Source organism: Pezoporus flaviventris, unplaced genomic scaffold, assembly GCF_033815535.1.
Source record: "Pezoporus flaviventris isolate CSIRO_AGI_PZ_B2104156 unplaced genomic scaffold, CSIRO_AGI_Pfla_v1 ptg000044l, whole genome shotgun sequence".
NCBI lineage: Eukaryota > Metazoa > Chordata > Aves > Psittaciformes > Psittacidae > Pezoporus > Pezoporus flaviventris.
Genome location: NW_026892592.1, coordinates 873,662 through 891,948, shown reverse-complemented (window position 1 = coordinate 891,948; position 18,287 = coordinate 873,662). Strand labels below are relative to the sequence as shown.

At 50.1% G+C, this 18,287-nt stretch overlaps 3 protein-coding genes across 3 annotated transcripts; 2 read left to right on the top strand and 1 right to left on the bottom strand.

Moving 5' to 3' along the window:
- Nucleotides 1-3,417: 3,417 nt before the first annotated feature.
- Nucleotides 3,418-5,401, top strand: LOC133276337 (solute carrier family 12 member 3-like). Its single transcript, XM_061467066.1, is given in 3 exon segments — nucleotides 3,418-4,202; nucleotides 4,204-4,357; nucleotides 4,593-5,401. Coding segments are annotated over 3 exon segments (552 nt in total). The 5' UTR covers nucleotides 3,418-4,068; the 3' UTR covers nucleotides 4,857-5,401.
- A 2,220-nt stretch (nucleotides 5,402-7,621) lies between these two features.
- LOC133276339 (solute carrier family 12 member 3-like) lies at nucleotides 7,622-9,114 on the top strand. Its single transcript, XM_061467073.1, has 2 exons — nucleotides 7,622-7,868; nucleotides 8,991-9,114. Exons 1-2 carry the CDS (start codon nucleotides 7,671-7,673, stop codon nucleotides 9,105-9,107), a joined length of 315 nt encoding a protein of 104 aa, XP_061323057.1. The 5' UTR covers nucleotides 7,622-7,670; the 3' UTR covers nucleotides 9,108-9,114.
- A 2,671-nt stretch (nucleotides 9,115-11,785) lies between these two features.
- Nucleotides 11,786-17,482, bottom strand: LOC133276340 (transmembrane protein 170A-like). The gene is made up of 3 exons (XM_061467074.1): nucleotides 17,418-17,482; nucleotides 17,150-17,320; nucleotides 11,786-11,919 (listed from the first exon to the last, which is right to left on the bottom strand). Exons 2-3 carry the CDS (start codon nucleotides 17,316-17,318, stop codon nucleotides 11,789-11,791), a joined length of 300 nt encoding a protein of 99 aa, XP_061323058.1. The 5' UTR covers nucleotides 17,319-17,320; nucleotides 17,418-17,482; the 3' UTR covers nucleotides 11,786-11,788.
- Nucleotides 17,483-18,287: the final 805 nt, after the last annotated feature.

Here is an 18,287-nt window from a genome sequence, read left to right as displayed (position 1 = left end):
CTCAGGGTTATGACCTGCTGCTGGAGTGATGTTTGTGAACCCATTGGACCATCACACTCTGACTGTGCTAATGTGCAGCCTTAGACTTGGTTTTCTAAACAGCTCACCTGCTAGAAGGGGTTTTTTGGGTGTCACTAAATTCATCACAAAACCACGATAGTGGCCAGCAACATCTGAGCAGGTTGGTATTTGTAGTTTGCCAGGCACAGCCTGCAGCAGAGTTGTAGATATTTATCTGAGCTGAATTTATTCTTAGTATAAGCTAACAAATAAGTCAGTGGAGCTCTGCCCCTTTATACAAGAAAAAAGTACAGTTGGATGCCAAAGGTTAAATTTAAGATAATTCCATCTGTTTTCTCCTACTCCAGGACTAATCCTCAGCAGTAAAGATCCTCCAGGTAGCTGAGACACAGGTCGCTTGAGTCAGATGCAGCTCATGCTTGTATTGCTGGAGGAGATCTGAGGAAAAAGTGAGAAGGTGTTTGCTTTGAGAGCATGGGATGTCCTGTCCTGGTACGGCCACAAGAGAGACACACAGAGTCTCCAGGTCAGTTTTTCGTGGCTTGTATGGCTTATCAGTCATGAAATATCCCCAAGTGCTGCAGTATCAGCATGGCAGCTCTGAAAGCTTTACAGTCTGCACATCCTTTGAACAAGGTCCAAGTTGGTGGGGTTTGGATTTACAAGGGAGTTGCAGCGTGTCATGGGAATCTGGAAATACTCATTGTAAACTTCTGCCCTATGTTACCTGTCCAGTTGGGAAGAAAAAACAACATTAAAGCTCTGCCCAGCGGTTAACCATGGGCTACTTGTAACAACTCAGCTGAGCTAAGGGAAGACAACCAGTTCACATGAAAATTAACAGGTTTTCTGCCAACAAGCAGGAAACTGCTGAAAAATGCCTCAGGGACCCTTCCTAAACTCTGCTACAGAGCTGGTGTTGGTGGGTCATATCTTCTCAGCTTGGTGTCTTTGGGGTTTTCGATTTTGGTTTCTTTGGTGTTTTTTTTATCCCCATAGCATTAATTCTAACTGTTTTCACTATGGTGCCCACACTGCTACCCTGGTGTACACATGGCTCCACTGGCTACACAGTCAGGTTACTCCCTACACCCTGTATAAGATGTTCCTGCTCCTTGGCCTTGTCTTGGATTTCCCTGCTGGCAGCAGATTCTGCATCTCAATCCTGATTGTTTTGTTGTGTTTTCCAGACCCCCTGGGTGAAGCAGACCTGCTGAATGAGGGGGCTCCTCTCTTCTCCCCCATGGTCTCCCACCACCTGCACTTGGACCTTGTTCCTTGCAGGAGCTGAAGGGATTGTATTCAGAAAAAAATAATTTAATTAATTTTTTTTTCTTGTTACCTTCTCAACAGTTATCTCCCCAAATTTAATGAACCCCAGCCTCTCAAGGAAGCAAGCTGTTTTCCTTCCAGCGTGGAGAGAAGAAGGTGATATTGATAACTCCAGTTCTGTGTCCCTGGAGTGGGACAGTGCTTAAATACTGCTGCTGTTCATGTCCTTGTACCAGCATTTTTACCCTGTTTCTGTCTGGGTTTGAAGCTTGAAGGATGGAAATGGTGCCCGAAAGAGGATGGGAAATGGTCCTTTTGTCCCCATCAGGTGAGGTGGCCAGCAGTTGCCTGAATAACCATCTATTTTCTCTTCCCAGGCTTCCTTCCCTGCAGTGCCGAGAAATGGAGCCCCACTCTGTGCAGTGGGTTTGCAGTGCCAGGCCCCTGCATCATTTGCATGGCCTGTGACACCCAGGGTAGTAGGTTCCCTCTTCCATGGGGATGGAAACAGGACCATTAAAACTTCATTAAAGGCCTGTTGGAACATAGCACTTTGGCAAACATTGAAAGGAGCTGCATGTAAAGTATTGCACTGTGATCTGCCTAACTCGATTCAGGTTCATTTTGATCCATTTAATAGCCAGGATGAACCAGGGGATTATCTGGAAGCAAGGTGATGCCCTGCAGAAACATCTTGGCACTTCTTCACTGGGGAGTGGCTGGCGGGATGTGCCACAGAGCATTCCCCTCCTGCTCACCACACCACAGGACCTGGTATTGGTGCTGCAGCTGGTGTTGTGAATCAGGCCGACGACAAGCGCATCCTACTATCCGGCTATTTCACTACACCAGGGTGGCATCATACCACTCACTTCACTCTTTGCCTGGCATCTGGAGAAATCCTGTCTTTGCTGGAACATCTTTGACTGTGCTGTGTTTAACAGACACCCATCCCCAGTTTAAGAGACTGTGATTCATGCTGGTTTGGGCAAGTTAGTGTTTTTGATGGAATGCAAGGCTCTAAAATAAAGCCATTTCTGCTGGTTATGAGTCTGCTGCTGCATCTGTTGTTGTGAGAGGAATTGTTGAATCAACTGGCTTGGAAAAGACTTTTAAGATCATCAGGTCCAACAGTTCTCCCAACACTGCCAGGACCACCACTAAACCATGTCACTGAGGGCCTCGTCTCCGTGGTTTGTGAACACTTCCAGGGATGGTGGTTCCACCACTGCTCTGGGTAGCCTGTTCCAATACCTGATCACCCTCTCTATGAAGAAGTTGTTCCTAATATCCAATCTAAACCTTTCCTGGTTGAGGCTGTTTCCTCTTGTCCTATTCCTTATTCCTTGGGAGAAGAGACCAGCCACCTGCCTCCATCCTCCTTTTGGGTAGTTGTAGAGAGCAATAAGGTCCCCCCTGAGCCTTCTCTTTTCCAGACTAAACCCCCCACCCCCAGTTCCCTCAGCCATTCCTCATCAGACTTGTGAACTGGGTCCTTCGCCAGCTCTGTTGCTCTTAGAAGCAGATGCTGCTAGCATCCACCTCACCTTGCAGGAGGTGTTGCAGGAGATGCTGGAGCAAGGCTTTTTCCTTGTCCCCATCTCACCCTTTTCCCTGTTCCAAGGCTGGGGGTCAGAAGGGGAGGGTTGGGGTGTTCTGCACTGGGATGCTGGGGTGCTGTGAGGGCTGAGCCATGCTGCAGGCAGTGCTGCCTGTCCTCAGCTCCCTGGGTAATGGATCCATACTTGCCCATGTGGGGCTTGTGCAGTTATGGATGGTGTCTGTTCACACATAAACAATCAAGGGGGCTGGAGCGAGTCCTCAAAAAGCAGGTTAGTGTTTGTGCATGAGTGCAGAAGACAGCCAGGTGTAACCTGAATTTTTCATTCACTTGCAAAGCCACACAGGGCTGAAACTCAAATGGGCTGCCCTCACATTTTATTGCCTCATTGCCGTCTTTGCTCATCTCTAACTATCCCATCCTTCCCCCAGCCTCACCTCCTGGTGGCTGCAGGGTGGACACTGAGTGGCAGTTTGGTTTCCGCTTGTGTTTTCTGTGATGTGGGGAAGGGTTTAAGTGATTTATTAAATCAGGGATGGGGTTTGGGGCAATTTTGAACCAGAGAGCTGCCAACTCCCAGCCCTGGGCAGTCATTGAGGGACTCTGTGGCTGTCACTGCTCCATGTTCTCCAGCCTCTCCATCACCCTTCCAGCCCCCTGGCATCTGAGCCCTAGTGGAGGTATCCCTTTATATCACACTCCCCACTTTCCCCTGGTTTCACTCTGAGATAAAGGGGCCATTTCCCTCCCCATGTCCATAACAGCTCAGTGCCACAAGACCAGCCAAGATGATTTACAGGAACTGCAGGGTCTGGCGCAGTATCCCAGGGATAGTGAGGGTGCATGGGAGTCTTGCTCCCATTTTCCATAATAAATCCCAGTGGGAACTGAATGTTCTTGGTCAGGGATGGAGACAAATTCCACACCACATTTTTCTTCTGATCTGCCCTTGGGACTTTTAATCTCAAATCTGTTATTGCCACCCCACTGAGTACTGGAAGGCAGGGATACCAATTACAGCAGGTTTGATATCCCTTCCAGCTAGGTTTTTTTCCCCTGACTAGCTTGGGGTGGTTCAAGCCAATTCCTTTCCCTCCATTAGCAGCAGCAGTGTGTGGGTGCTGGTTTCCTCACTCCAGTTTTGCTAGGTATAAAGCCTTGGAGAGCCCCTGTCTGTCCCATCCCTCTCCTGGCAGGTCCCTTGGGACAGGGCAATGGCTGAGCTGCCCATCGCAGAGCTGCCTCCAGCCTGCTACAGCGGCTACTTCACTCTCAGCACCCTCCTGGACGTGGAGGAGGGTGGTTGTGGTTTCTATATGCCCACCGAGGGCTCCAGTTGTGACAGAACTCACCCAGCTCTTGGGCAGCATCCTCTGCACCAGGACCTTCAGCTACAACATGGTGGATGTCATGCCCACCTATGAGTACTACACCAACAGCAAGAGGGTGGGAGACACTGGGAAAGGCAGACCTTTGCTGGTGAACCTGCACTCCATCCTCAAGGTAAGGTGGGATTCAGCATCCCATGGCCTGTACCACTGGTTCCTGTGATGCCTCTGTGGTTGTGGTTCTTCATCTCCTGCTTCTTGGTTCCATAACTGGTGCTGTGCCGATGTGCACATCTCCGGGAAGGCCCTAGGAGAAGGCAGAGGGATATCCCAGCTTTCTCCAGAGGTCTGCACCCCTGGGGACACCTGGCTGCCTCCCCCCCTCACCTGCCTCCCCCTTGTCCCTGCAGCTGGACCCAGGCCACCTCTGTGCATCCGTGTCTGACCCACAGCGGAGCAATGGGCTGATTGAGGCCAGCTCAGAGGAGGTACCAGGGGAGCTGGGCAGAGACCTTGCACTGGAGCCCATCCACTTTGGATGGGTGAAGGGTGTGATGGTGAGTGTGACTGATCCCATGGGAGCACCCTCTCCTAGGAGAGCTGGCATGGTCCCAGTGCCCGAAGGCTGGTGGTCAGTGTCCCCTCTCTGTCCCCCCAGATTTGCTGCATTCTGAACATCTGGGGAGATGTCCTCTACCTGTGCCTGACCAGGTTCACTGCCCAGGCAGGAATCGGTGGGTGCTGCAGCACAGCACAGGCAGGACAGCAGCACCAAACTCTCTGTCACCCAAAGCACTAGGGGGCCAGTGCCAGCAGCATCAAGCATGGTGGGAGGCAGTGGATGGGGTCCTTGTGGGTCTCTGAGGGAAGGCAGGGGGGTCTATGGGGCTGGGGGGTGGATGGAGATGGACACAGGGTCACAGCTGTGCCCTCTTCCTGCAGCCCTGATGTGACTCATCATCCTGATGTCTGCAATGGTGACCACCATCGCTGGCTTATCCATCTCTGCCATATCCACCAATGGCAAAGTGAAGTCAGGTAGCATGTGTGTGTCCTGGCACGGCCACCACTCCTGGCATGGGCTGCAAGTTGCAAGAGGGGCCAAAAAACGTGCTGGAGAGGCAGCAAACACCACAGGGTGTTCCCACCGCTTCAGGCGGCACCTATTTCTTCATCTCATGTAGCCTTGGGCTGGAGCTGGGTGGCTCCATCAGGCTGATCTTCACCTTCTCAAATGCAGTGGCTGTGGCCATGCACATGGTGGGCTTTGCTGAAACTGCCCAGGACCTGCTGCAGGTAAGACAGCGGCTCTGTGTGTCCCCTGGGTCCCACCTCCGTGCACAAGCAGCATTAATTAATAATATTTACATTAACATTGGACCACTGATAATCAACACTGGCTGCTAAAGTCATGGCAGTCCTGGTGGTTCAGTAAGAGCAAGGGTTATTTCCATGTTGTAGATGGTTCCCTCTCCACAGGAGAACAGCTACCTCATCATGAACCCCACCAATGACATCTGCATCATTGGGGTGGTCACCACAATGGTGCTGTTGGGCATCTCCCTGGCTAGCATTGAGTGGGAGGCCAAGGTAACCCTCACTTCTTCCACTCGCCTTATTCCCCTGGGTTGATATGAGCCATCCCCACTGCCCACCAGGCACCCGAGGAGCAGAGGATGTCTGTAGCTCTACAAAAATGGGCTGGGGTTTCTCCAAACACATTCTTCTCCCTCTCGGTGCCCAAACCCCAACCCCTTAGGTGGCTCTTTCTGCTCTGGCCGGCACAGATACTGTTCTTCCTGGTCATCTTAGTTTACTTCATAAACTACCTGGTGGGGATGGTGATCCCTGCCACCACTGAGAAGCAAGCAAAGGGCTTCTTCAGCAACCAAGGTGACTCAGAAGGGCCAAGCACATGGCTGGAACCTGGCTCTTTGCTGCTGTTGGGGGAGAAGTTTGCTACGGGAATGTGCTCCTCGCTGAGAGATGTCATCAAGAGCTTGGTGTCTTCCTCCCGTGGGTTACCTGCCATCAGCGGTGTACCTCCAACCAACACTGAGATGTTTCAGCCAGGAGACAGGCAGTTTGGAGAACCCAAATGCTTCTCCTCTGCTTCCTCCCCATCCAACATCTTTGCCCAGAACTTCATGCCCAACTGGAGGGGACCCAAGGGCTCCTTCTTCAGCTTGTTTTCCATTTTCTTCTGTTGTGATTTAAGCCCAGCCAGCAGCCCAGAACCACGCAACCATTCACTCACTCCCCCCTTTTACTTCCCCATCTCCTGGAGGGATGGGGAGGAAAATCGAAACAATGTAACTCCCATGGGTTGAGATAAGAACAGTCCAGTAACTAAGGTATAACAAAAAACCACTACTGCTACCACCAATAATAATAATGATAAGGGAAATAGCAAGGGAAGAGAATACAACTGCTCACCACCCTCCGACCGATACCCAGCCCAATCTAAGCAGTGAACTAGCCCTTCCGAGTATCTGCCCCCAGTTTATATACTGGGCATGACGTGCTGTGGTATGGAATACCACTTTGGCTAGTCTGGGTCAGGTGTCCTGTCTCTGCTTCCTCCCGGCTTCCCCTCCTCCCTGGCAGAGCATGAGGCTCACAAAGTCCTTGGTCAGAGTAAACATTACTGATCACCAACTAAAAACATCGATGTTATCAGCGTTGTTCTCAGGCTGAGAGTCAAAAACACAGCACTGCACCAGCTACTAAAAAGGAGAAAAATGACTGCTACTGCTGAACCCAGGACAGTATCCACCCCTTATTCCATACCATTCACGTCATGCTCAGATCCCACATTTTTCAATATACCATCACTCTTGTCTCATATATATATATACACACACACATACACAAAGAGAAAGATATCATTCCTTAGTGCATGGACCAATCCCCATAAAGCTGCTGAGTTCATCCGGTCCATGATGTCGGGCTCCATCTGCTGTAACAGTCTTTCAGAGCAGGAGAGAGAGTGTGATGTAGTCAGTCTGCCAGGCCTCCTCATATTTGTACTTCAGCCATCATCTGTCTTCTCCATGTAGATGTCAACTGGGGCTCCTCCATGCAAGCCAGCTTGTACACCATGGCCCTCAACTACTCAGTGGGGCTGACTGAAGTGGATGAGCACATCAAGAATTTACAGGCAAGGGGTCTCGGTGTGGTGCTGGGCACAGAGGGAGGGAGATGCAGAGCCAACTTCTCCCAGCAAACCCAGGATGGCTTCATGCTCATGGTCACATCCTCACCACCATACTCAGTAACTTGGAGCCCCAGTAAAATGTGTCTGTCTCCAAAGTCCCACATCTTTGCCATGTGGGCAGAGGTAGAATGTAGGGCAAACCTTGCTTCCCTGTACCAGGCAGAGACATTGGTCTTATCTGATATAAAAAGACCTTAAAGAGTGAGGCTGGACCCTCAGCTGGATTTTGCCTCATCCTAAAGATGCTCCCTATAGTTGCTGCTGGCCAGGCATGGGAGAAGAGACATGGCTCATTCCAGAGAGGCTCTGTGCCTCCAAAGTACCAGCCTTCACCACCTTTTTCCTCCCTGCCCACAGGCCACAGTGCCTGGTGCTCACCAGCCCTCCCAATTTTCACCCAGCCCTGATGGACTTCATGAGGACCTTCACCAAGAACCTCAGCCTGATGCTCTGCAGCAATGTGCTGATTGTGAGTCAACTGCAAAAGCTAGTTGGCCCCTTGTCCTGGGGGCTCCGGCCACCAGTGGGGGGCTGGGAAATCCAGATGTGTCCTGGTGGGCTCACAGGGTGGGGATTGAAGAGTGCTCATTATATGCCACCAGATGATGAGATGTTTCATCTGGAAGCCTCTTTCCAGCTTTTTAAGCAATATTGATGAAATACCGGGATGTCCCTGTGGGCTAATGGCTTCCCCTTGCCAATTAATTGACAAAGCAAAAACATAGTAGGACAAAGCAGTTGCTCAGAGGACAGGGGTGGTCCTGAAGCCTCAAGAGCAGTTGAGGTGCAGCAAATGCCAATTCATCTACAGCCATGGGACTACTGGCACTGTGTGTGTTGGCTGCTGACTCCTAAAATTCGCTGGTTCTCTTGCTGTGATTGCAGCCTCCCTCATGTGCAGTGGTTACATCCAGGTCTTGCCAATGATTTGGGAAGAGAGGAGCTGGAGTTCTGTCCTGGGTTCAGCAGTAGCAGTCATGTTTCTCCTTCTTGGTAGCTGGTGCAGTGCAGTGTTTTGACTTTCGGCCTGGGAACAGAGCTGATAGCGATGTTTTGGTTTGGCCAAGGACTTTGTGAGCCTCATGCTCTGCCAGGGAGGAGGGGAAGCCAGGAGGAAGCAGAGACAGGACACCTGACCCAAACTGACCAAAGAGGTATTCCATACCACAGCACGTCATGCCCAGGATGTAACTGGGAGTTAGCCGGGAGGGCTGGGAGACTGCAGGGTTGGAGGAGGTATCGGTCGGTGCTTGGTCAGGCTGAGGGGGGGCAAGTTATCAGTCGGCTGGTGCTGAGGTGTTGTATTCTCTTCCCTTGTTATTTCCTTTATCATTATTATCACTGGTGGTAGCAGTAGTGATTTGTGTTATACCTTAGTTACTAAACTGTTCTTATCTCAACCCGTGGGAGTTGCATTCTTTTCGATTCTCCTCTCCGTCCCTCCGGGAGTAGGGGGAGGGAAAGAAGGGGGGGGGGGGGTGTGAGTGAACGAGTTACCTGACTGGGTTTAAACCACGACAAGTTCCTTGGAGGCAAGATCACCAGCTGGAAGGGCTGCCTGTGCCTGAGCCTTTGCCCCTGCTCCCTGAAGGGACTGTGGAAGCAAAAGATGCCAGAGTCCTGGCTGACAGCAGATGTCTGCACCAAGTGCCTTATGAAGAGGAAGATCAAGTCTTTCTATATGGATGTGGTAGCTGAAAATCTTTGAAGTGGTGTCCAAATGGTGGAGCCTGGGGCCTCTGACCCCCCCCCCCCCCGACCTCCAGGCACCCCCTTTGTATCTTCCCCTGTGGACTGACACTACCTGTGTCCATCTATCCCTGCAGAGGGGTCTCATGGGGACATCTATCCATAGACTGCTGGCCTCAGGAAGATGAGACCCAACATCCTGGTGCTGGGCTACAAGAGGAACTGGTGGATGGTGTCCCCACAGAGCCTGGAGGACTATGTGGGCATCCTGCAGTACATCCACAACAGCTCCTCCACCCCTTGGGGATGCCGGGACCTGGTGGTGGCCCTGTGGTTGGGTGTGGGGATGCCATAGCCACATGCTAGCATTGCCACCCGACATGAAATGGCCACTGTTAACCTCCTCCTCCCCCCTCTTTCCAGTGATGCCTTTGATTTCAAGTACGGTGTGTGCTTGATGAGGATGAAGGAAGGGCTAAATGTTTCCCGAGTGCTGCAGGTGCATGGTAAGTGTTTTTGGGCAGTCAGGGATGCTCAGAGGTGCTGGAGCTGTAGGACATGCCAGCAGGCACCATGTCCCCAGGCAAAGGTCATGGTCCTGGAGACATCACTCCTGGCTGGGACTGAAGGGGCTGGAGACAGCGGAGTGCTGCCTGCTGCCCATGCTCATCTCTTCCCTCTCCAGTTAACTCTACGTTCGAGGCAGCAGAGGAGAACAGCAACAGCAGTAGAGCAGCAACAGCAGTAGAGCAGCAACAGCAGCAGAGCAGCCCCAGGCACAGGTTGGTCCTAGCTCGGGGCTACTCAGAACATCCCTGGCTCCAAGGATTATTTTTGGGAAGCCAGGTTTATAGGCAGGGCTGTGGGTTGGGAGTAGGGATGGGCCTTTAATACATGGCTGGCAGTGCTCCTCGCCGACGCCAGGACCCTCTTGCCCTGGCAGTGAATCCCACCACCTTGGCCAGAGAGCAGCAGGCAAGCACCATCTTCCAGAGCGAGCAGGGCAAGAAGACTATTGACATTTACTTACTCCATTTACAATGGAGGTAACCTTCACCTTTGGCTGTTGTGGCTTTCTTTGACATCCCTCTGTCCACCTAATGTGATCCCAGCATCCCCATTGCCCAGAAGGGCTCGGTCCTTGCTAACTGCACCAGGGCATCCCTAGCATCTGATGTCAACAGTGCTGGTGAGCCCCCAGGTCTGCTGCCACCACCTCTACTGCTGGGTGTTTTGGGGCCAGGTCTCACGCAGCTTATCCCCTACCTCCTGGGGCACAAGAAGTGGTGGGGCAAGTGCAAAATTGGTGTGTTCGTCAGTGGGCAGATCAACAGGATGGATGAGAAGAAGGTGTAAGTGCCCTGCAGCCCCTCATAGCCATGCAGCTACCACTGTTGTCCTCATGGGTGGGTGGCAAGAGCTGCTTCCCCCCTGACCCCCTAGGCTTTGCAGTAACAGCTGTGATCTATGGGCTTGTCGTGGTTTAAGCCCAGTTGGTAATTCAGCACCATGCGGCAGCAATGCCCCACATTGTTGAAATGCTTTTCACCCCTCTTTGCTCTGCAGTCGCTCCAAGTGAAGCTGAGCAAGATTTTGCTGGACTACTCACAGGACATGGTGCTCATAGCCATGTAGGTACCACCAACACCCTCCTGCCCCATGGAAATGATCCCCCTAGATGTTCACTCCCCATGGACTGACACCCTGACCCTGTGGTGGGACGGTGGGGAGAACCCTTTGGAAGGCACCAAGAGGTCTGGCCTGGGTCCTATCGGGGGAGGGGGGGAAGGATGTGCTGTTGCTCCTTTTTAGGGAAATAACCTGCAAATTAGTGGTGGATGGAGAAGGGGACTAAATATGGAGCCTGGCTAGGGTGACTGTGCCTCACTGGCCCCTCGCTGTGCCGCAGCACTCTGCCCATCAGCAGGAAGGGCTGCCCCAGCTCCCTCTACATGGCCTGGCTCGAGACCCTCTCACAGGACCTGAGACTCCCCATCATTCTCATCTGAGGCAACCAAGAGAATGTGCTGACCTTTAACTGCCAATAAAGCCTCCTGGATGCTAACTCAGGATGTGAATTTGTCATGCCAGTTCTGATCTCGGAGCACACTTGCCTGGGGCTGAAGGAGCAGTGAAGGCATCTGGTTGCCAGCTCTTGGGAACTGCTCACTGCATGCAGCTGCCACCCTTTTCCAAAGCCTTGTTTTGCCAATATCAGTCTCTGTAGGCTGTATATAGATATGTAATAACGCAGGCATTGCTCTGGCCCTGGGTTTAGCCAGAGATATGCAGGTGAAGTGTGGGGTCCCATCTTGAGAGCAGGAAGGCGACAGTGAGAATTCCACTGCCCTGTGAGAGCCTAAGTGGTGTGCAGGGATTGACCCACAGCCCTGGCAAGGCCACTATCCGAGGGTGAGAACTGCCTGAGAGGGCAGTAGTGGATCAGTACTAAGCCTGAGGGTTGCAGGGACCCTGCATGTCAACTCAGGGTGAGGGGGGCTCCTGGCCCCAAAACAGGCCAGGCCCATCCCTGACAGCAGAGCTGCAATGAGATGTCATGTCAGGCTGCAGTGCCTGGCTGCAAGAGTGGGTCCAGCTCCTAATGGAGACAAAAATTAACCACCAGAACCAGGACATTCCAGGTGTAGATGGCCCAGGGCAAGGCGGGAACAAGGCTTATTTCTAGCATCTGAGGAAGAGCTAGAGAGTGGCTAAAATGCGTAGAAATGAAACCACCACCATGCAGAATGTCTGACCCACTCCCAAAATGAGGGTTTCAAAGGGAATCATTTTTTTCCCCACAGCTCTGTAAACTCCAGCAATGGCAGCACCTGTAGAGAGGGGGAAAAGCCATGAGCGTGACAGCACATGAGACACATGCTGTCATACCACAGGGATGAAGAGGGAAGTGTTGGAGGATGTGAGACTGGGGCAAAGAACAAGGGGGAGAGGGCTGGCAAAAGCATGGACTGGGTTTGGCATGATAAACCTCAGCCAGTAACCAACACGTGCTGGTGGGAACAAGTAAATTGGTGGTGAAGCTCTGCTGAGGCCTGCAGAAGGTATGGAGATTGGGGAGGGTTTGGACATACTGTTGTGACAAGATCCTCTACGCCACAGCCCACAGACTGCAAATATTACCTAGTTCTAGGCACAGACACCAAACCTGTGTATGTTTTTTCTCTGAGTGCTCAGAAACCTGAAAGCCCACCTGGATCTGCGCCTGACAGGCATGTTTGAAAGCTCTGACAAAGGGCTCGATGTTGGTATGATCCAACTCTTTCAAACATAGAATCATAGTTTGGAACAAGTCCAGAGAAGGGCCACGAGGATGATCAGGGGACCGGAGCACCTCCTGTATGAAGACAGGACGATAAAGTTGGGGCTGTTCAGCCTGGAATAGAGAAGGCTGCGTGGAGACCTCATAGCAGCCTTCCAGTATCTGAAGAGGGGCTATAGGGATGCTGGGGATGGACTATTCGTTAGGGACTGTAGTGATAGGACAAGGGGTAAAGGGTTAAAACTTAAGCAGGGGAAGTTTAGATTGGATATAAGGAAGAAATTCTTTACTGTAAGGGTGGTGAGGCACTGGAATGGGTTGCCCAGGGAAGTTGTGAATGCTCCGTACCTGGCAGTGCTCAAAGCCAGGTTGGACAGAGCCTTGGGTGATACGGTTTAGTGAGAGGTGTCCCTGCCCATGGCAGGGGGTTTGGAACTAGATGATCTTAAGGTCCTTTCCAACCCTAACTATTCTATGATTCTATGATTCAAAGCTCATATAGTCTAACCCCCTGCAATGAACAGGAATATCTTCAACTAGATCAGGTTGAGCAGAACCACATCCAGCCTTGCCTTGAATGTCTCCAGGGATGGGGCAGCCACCACCTCTCTGGGCAATCTGTGCTAGTGTTTTACCACCCTCATTGTAAATAATTTCTTCCTCACATCCAGCCTGAATCTCCCTCTTTTAGTTTAAAACCATCACCCCTGTCGTATCACAACAGGACCTGCTAAAAAGTCTCTCCCCATCTTTCTTATAGGCTCCTTTTAAGAACTGAAAGGCTGCAATGAGTTCTCCACAGAGCCTTCTCTTCTCCAGGCTGAACAACCCCAACTATCTCAGCCTTTCCTCACAGGAGAGGTGTTCCATCCCTCTGATCATTTCTGTGTCCCTCCTCTGGACCCGCTCCAGCAGATCCATGTTTTTCCTGTACTGAGGACTCCAGAGCTGGATGCAAGACTCCAGGTGGGGTCTCATACCAAACATGGACTAAGGGGGAAATGCAGCTAAAACATTCATCTCCTCTCTATTGATTCAGAGAAAACTCCAGGAACAAACTTGCCAACAAAGTTTTCAAGCTGACAAGCAGGTATTCTTTATTGCGGCGGCGGGAGACACGGGGGATAGCAACTCCTAACGTGCGTCCCCGTATTGCTACACAAGCCGTCCTTATAGTCCCTGGGCATGCATACATATTCATGAGGCTACATATGGATTACAACATTTTCCAGAAAATTCCCCGCATGCGTACAGAATTGTGGTGGTGGTCTCTGAGGGTCGTTTACTTCTTCCAACAATCTTCATCACTTCTGGCAGACTTTGGAGCACGCGCAGTAGATGCTTATACCAGCTTAATTGGTTTTGTGATAAACACATAAATGTATTGGCTTTCGCAAATCATAGGTGTGGTTATGTGGATATAACTGTATCAGTTTACAATAAGAAACAAAACTCGCTAAAGACACAAGACTAGACAACAAGTTAAAAAGGTTCAGATCTCTTGATCAAAGAGGAGTCACATAGCAAAAGAATTTGTAAGGGTAAAAGAAAGAAGGGGGGGGCTTGTTATAAGGAAAGCTAGTGCCTGGAAAACATAGATTTAAAGTACTTTTTATCTTAACTCAGGTTGTAGAAAGAGAACAATGTTTATGTTGCAAGTCTCTGGAATGTAGTGTCCCCACTAAACATGAGTTAATTGTTTCACACTAGTCTTCTTTGACCCAGGGAATTACAGACCAGTCAGTCTCACCTCTGTGCCTGGGAAAATCTTGGAGCAGATTCTCCTGGAAGGAATGCTAAGGCACATGAAAAACAACAAGGTGGTTGGTGACATCTAACATGGCTTCACTAAGGGGAAATCCTGCCTGACCAATTTGGTGGCCTTCTATGAGGGGGCTGCAGAACTGATGGACAGGGGTAGAGCAGTTGATGCCATCTATCTGGACTTGTGGAAAGCATTCGACACTGTCCCACACGACATCCTTTTCTCTAAATTGGAGAGACATCAATTTGATGGATGGACCACTCGGTGGATAAAGAACTGGCTGGATGGCCGCACACAAAGAGTTGTGGTCAATGGCTCAATGTCTGGCTGGAGACCAGTAACGAGTGGTGTCCCTCAGGGATCAGTGTTGGGACCGGTCTTGTTTAACATCTTCATCGCTGACATGGACAGTGGGATTGAGTGCACCCTCAGCAAGTTTGCCGATGACAACAAGCTGTGTGGTTCGGTTGATATGGTGGAGGGAAGGAATGCCATAGAGAGGGACCTTGACACCCTTGTGAGGTGGGCGGATGCCAACCTCATGAAGTTTAACCATGCCAAGTGCAAGGCCCTACACCTGGGTCAGAGCAATCCCAGGCACAGCTACAGGTTGGGCAAAGAAGAGATTCAGAGTAGCCCTGCAGAAAAAGACTTGGGTGTGCTGGTCGATGAGAAAATGAACATGAGTACGCAGTGTGCACTTGCAGGCCAGAAAGCCACCCATATCCTGGGCTGAATCAAAAGGATTGTGACCAGCAGGTCAAAGGAGGTGATCCTGCCCCTTTACTCTGCTCTTGTGAGACCTCACCTGGAGTATTGTGTGCAGTTCTGGTGTCCTCAACATAAAAAGGACATGAAACTGTTGGAACAAATCCAGAGGAGTGCCACGAGGATGATCAGGGGACTGGAGCACCTCCTGTATGAAGACAGGACGATAAAGTTGGGGCTGTTCAGCCTGGAATAGAGAAGGCTGCGTGGAGACCTCATAGCAGCCTTCCAGTATCTGAATCGGGCCTATAGGGATGCTGGGGAGGGACTATTTGTTAGGGACTGTAGTGATAGGACAAGGGGTAAAGGGTTAAAACTTAAACAGGGGAAGTTTAGATTGGATATAAGGAAGAAATTCTTTACTGTAAGGGTGGTGAGGCACTGGAATGGGTTGCCCAGGGAAGTTGTGAATGCTCCGTACCTGGCAGTGCTCAAAGCCAGGTTGGACAGAGCCTTGGGTGATACGGTTTAGTGAGAGGTGTCCCTGCCCATGGCAGGGGGTTTGGAACTAGATGATCTTAAGGTCCTTTCCAACCCTAACTATTCTATGATTCTATGATTCTAAAGTACCTTTAATTTTAAAGAACAATGTTAGTGTCATAAGTCTGTGGTGAGATAACAGGATTTAGTGGCCCCACTAAACATGAATGAGTTATTTCACACCATCCTTCTCATTATCAGTTAGAGACAGAGCTTCCCAAACATCTGCTAGCTTGGGATACTCCTTGCCTGCCCATCCTGCAATAAATTTTGCAGGAAGTTCACACTGTTTTAAATCTTTGCTAGTTATCAGAATAATTACAGATATAGCTGGTTGGGTGTCCAACTGTGCCAAAGGTGAAAAGTACTCTGTGAGGAAGACTGCTCACTTCACCTTGAAGACCTCTACTCACAAGAGGAAGACTGATTACTACATCCTCAAGACCCCTGCCCACAATCACCTCAGAGCAGTGCGCAGATGCCAAGAGGAGGAGACTTATGATAATAAATTCTTAGAGCTAGTTATAATATCCCCCACCTACATGCAGGAATTATGAATATGTATGTAACTAATGAATAGTGAAAGTATATAAACCTTTAACAAATACTAATCACTCGCGCCTCTGGCTACGGTCATGCGCCCAGCACTGTTGCTTTTGCTTTATTGACTTTTGTGAGTTACATCAGAGTGATTCGTGTCAGCAACTCAGGGGTCCTAGTGATCATTGCACTTTGTGTGGAGATGGAATCCCTTGTGATCATTGTGCTATGTGCAAAGGGTATGATAAGTGTCCCTGTCAATACCACAGTGAGGAGGAAGGAGAAACAAGGGAATAATTCCCCTGGGTCAACCACAATATTGTGCAAAGAAATGTTTTGTTCATTGTTTAAATTGCATGAATATTCTTAGAAAAGGGGGGGGTAGGTAACTTAGAGATATGTCCTGTTACAGAATGTTGTGAAATCTGTGCGCTGAACAAATAAACACATAAGGAGCGGAATTTATGGGGGCTAAGATGGCAGTCAGACTTGCAATAGACATAATATTTCTTCACCTGGAGACAAGACCCCAACAACAGGTGGAGAAGCCCGGGAAAAGAAGACAACAGGATTGGCTGAAGAAGCCCGGGAAAAGAAGACAACAGAATTGGCTGAAACCCAAGAAGCCTGGGAAAAGAAGACAACAGGATTGGCTGAAACCCAAGAAGCCTGGGAAACCAAAAAGTATAAGAGACTATCCCCAGAAGTTCCCGGTGTGCGTCTTGGGTTGAGCAGAGACTCCCCGGCGCACCCAGCGCTGCTTGCTTATTGTCTCTGATTATTAATTATAATGAAAATCAATTAAAACAGATTGGCTAGGTTTTCATAACACTTTGTTCCTCAATAAAACCTTGTTATCTCATTTAGAGGAGTGAGTTCGTATTTCACAGTTCGTTTGCACCAGACATAATAACCCTCCTGTCCTCCTATTTATTGGTTAGTTTAACTGTACACCTGCCATTCCCAGATACTCCTTATACTCTCAGTATGTTCTCTAACTGTATTCTACTTTTTCTTTCTGTATATCATGCACCTCAGTAATTTTCCATTGCTACTGTTACAAAGCCATCAAACTTAACATTACTTAAAACTGGTTCTAAAGGTTTATATCTTTCATTTTATAATTTTGTGCTCCCCCTTGTCTCACTACCCTGGGGAATGCCATGGTTTGACATGCTCCCAAAGGCAACTTCTGACCACTGCAGAGGCCCCTGGTCATCTACTGCACCTGTGAGGATGCCGGCGGTAATGGATCCCATGATGCCCATCAGCAAAAGTCTCATGGACATGAACCTGCCGTACTTGTGGTGCCGGAGCATGAAAAGCACTAGCAAAGCTGCCGGGACATGGAAGAAGAGGGAGGAGATGAGTGCCCGCAGGAAGACACCATGCCACATCTCTATGGAGAGAAGCGCCATAAGGCTGACGCGGGGCCCACAGGCCTCCGGCAGAGGGAGAGCCTCATATCTGAGAAGGCCCCGCCATGGGGAAGGTACCTGGGAAGGTGGAGAGCGGGCTGGAGTAGGTGGTGGTGCCGTTACCGACATGGAGTAGCAGGCGAAGGCTGCAGGTGTGGAGTACAGTGAGGATGATGTGAGCGAGCTGGTGCGGAAGCACCCGGTGGATAGCCCACGGCCACAAAGCGGCAGGAGGAGCCCCAACGCCCCGCCAGCAGGTACAGCCACCCCTGGTTCCGCACAGGTGCGGAGTCCCTGGTGGGAGAATCCGCGTTGGTGCGGCCCACAGCCACCTTCCCCGGTGCTCGTCCTGCTGGGCGCTGTGGTGAAGTGCTGGGAGATGAGAAACGCTTTTTGTCCTTGTGGTTCAGCACCACAGATCCTCAGGCTTGAAGAACATCGTGCCTGAAACTCCCTGCAGGAGCTAGTTAGTTTCCTTCTAATAAGCCTTTTTAAGTGCAAAGTGTGATAAGCACATAAATGTATTGGCTTTCGCAAATCATAGGTGTTGCTATCATAGGTGGACATAACTGTATGAGTTCGCAATAACAGAAACAAAACTCGCTAAGGACACAAGATTAGACAAAAAGTTAAATGGCCAGAACTCTTAAGCAACATGGAGTCACATAGCAAAATAATTTGTAAAGGTAAAATAAAAGGGGGAGGGAGGGCTTGATATGAGGTAAGCTAGTGCCTGGAAAGCATAGGGTTAAATTTCTTTTAGCTTAACTTAGGTCGAAGATAAAGAGCAATGTTTGTGTTGTAAGTCTGTGGTGAGATAACAGGATTTAGTGGCCCCACTAAACATGAGTGAATTATTTCACACCATCCTTCTACTTATCAGTTAGTTTGGAGACAGTGCCTCTAGAACATCTGCTAGATTCAGATACTCCTTGTCTGCCCGTCCTG

What these genes read in the sequence shown, in the direction of transcription:
- LOC133276339 (XM_061467073.1), top strand. Translation starts at nt 7,671, where the DNA reads ATGGGAGAAGAGACATGGCTCATTCCAGAGAGGCTCTGTGCCTCCAAA. An exon ending in TCTGCAGCAATGTGCTGATT is followed by an intron (nt 7,869 to 8,990) that starts GTGAGTCAACTG and finishes TGCTCCCTGAAG; the next exon opens with GGACTGTGGAAGCAAAAGAT.
- LOC133276340 (XM_061467074.1), bottom strand. Translation starts at nt 17,318, where the DNA reads ATGTGGCATGGTGTCTTCCTGCGGGCACTCATCTCCTCCCTCTTCTTC. An exon ending in TACCGCCGGCATCCTCACAG is followed by an intron (nt 11,920 to 17,149) that starts GTGCAGTAGATG and finishes CCCTCTCTACAG; the next exon opens with GTGCTGCCATTGCTGGAGTT.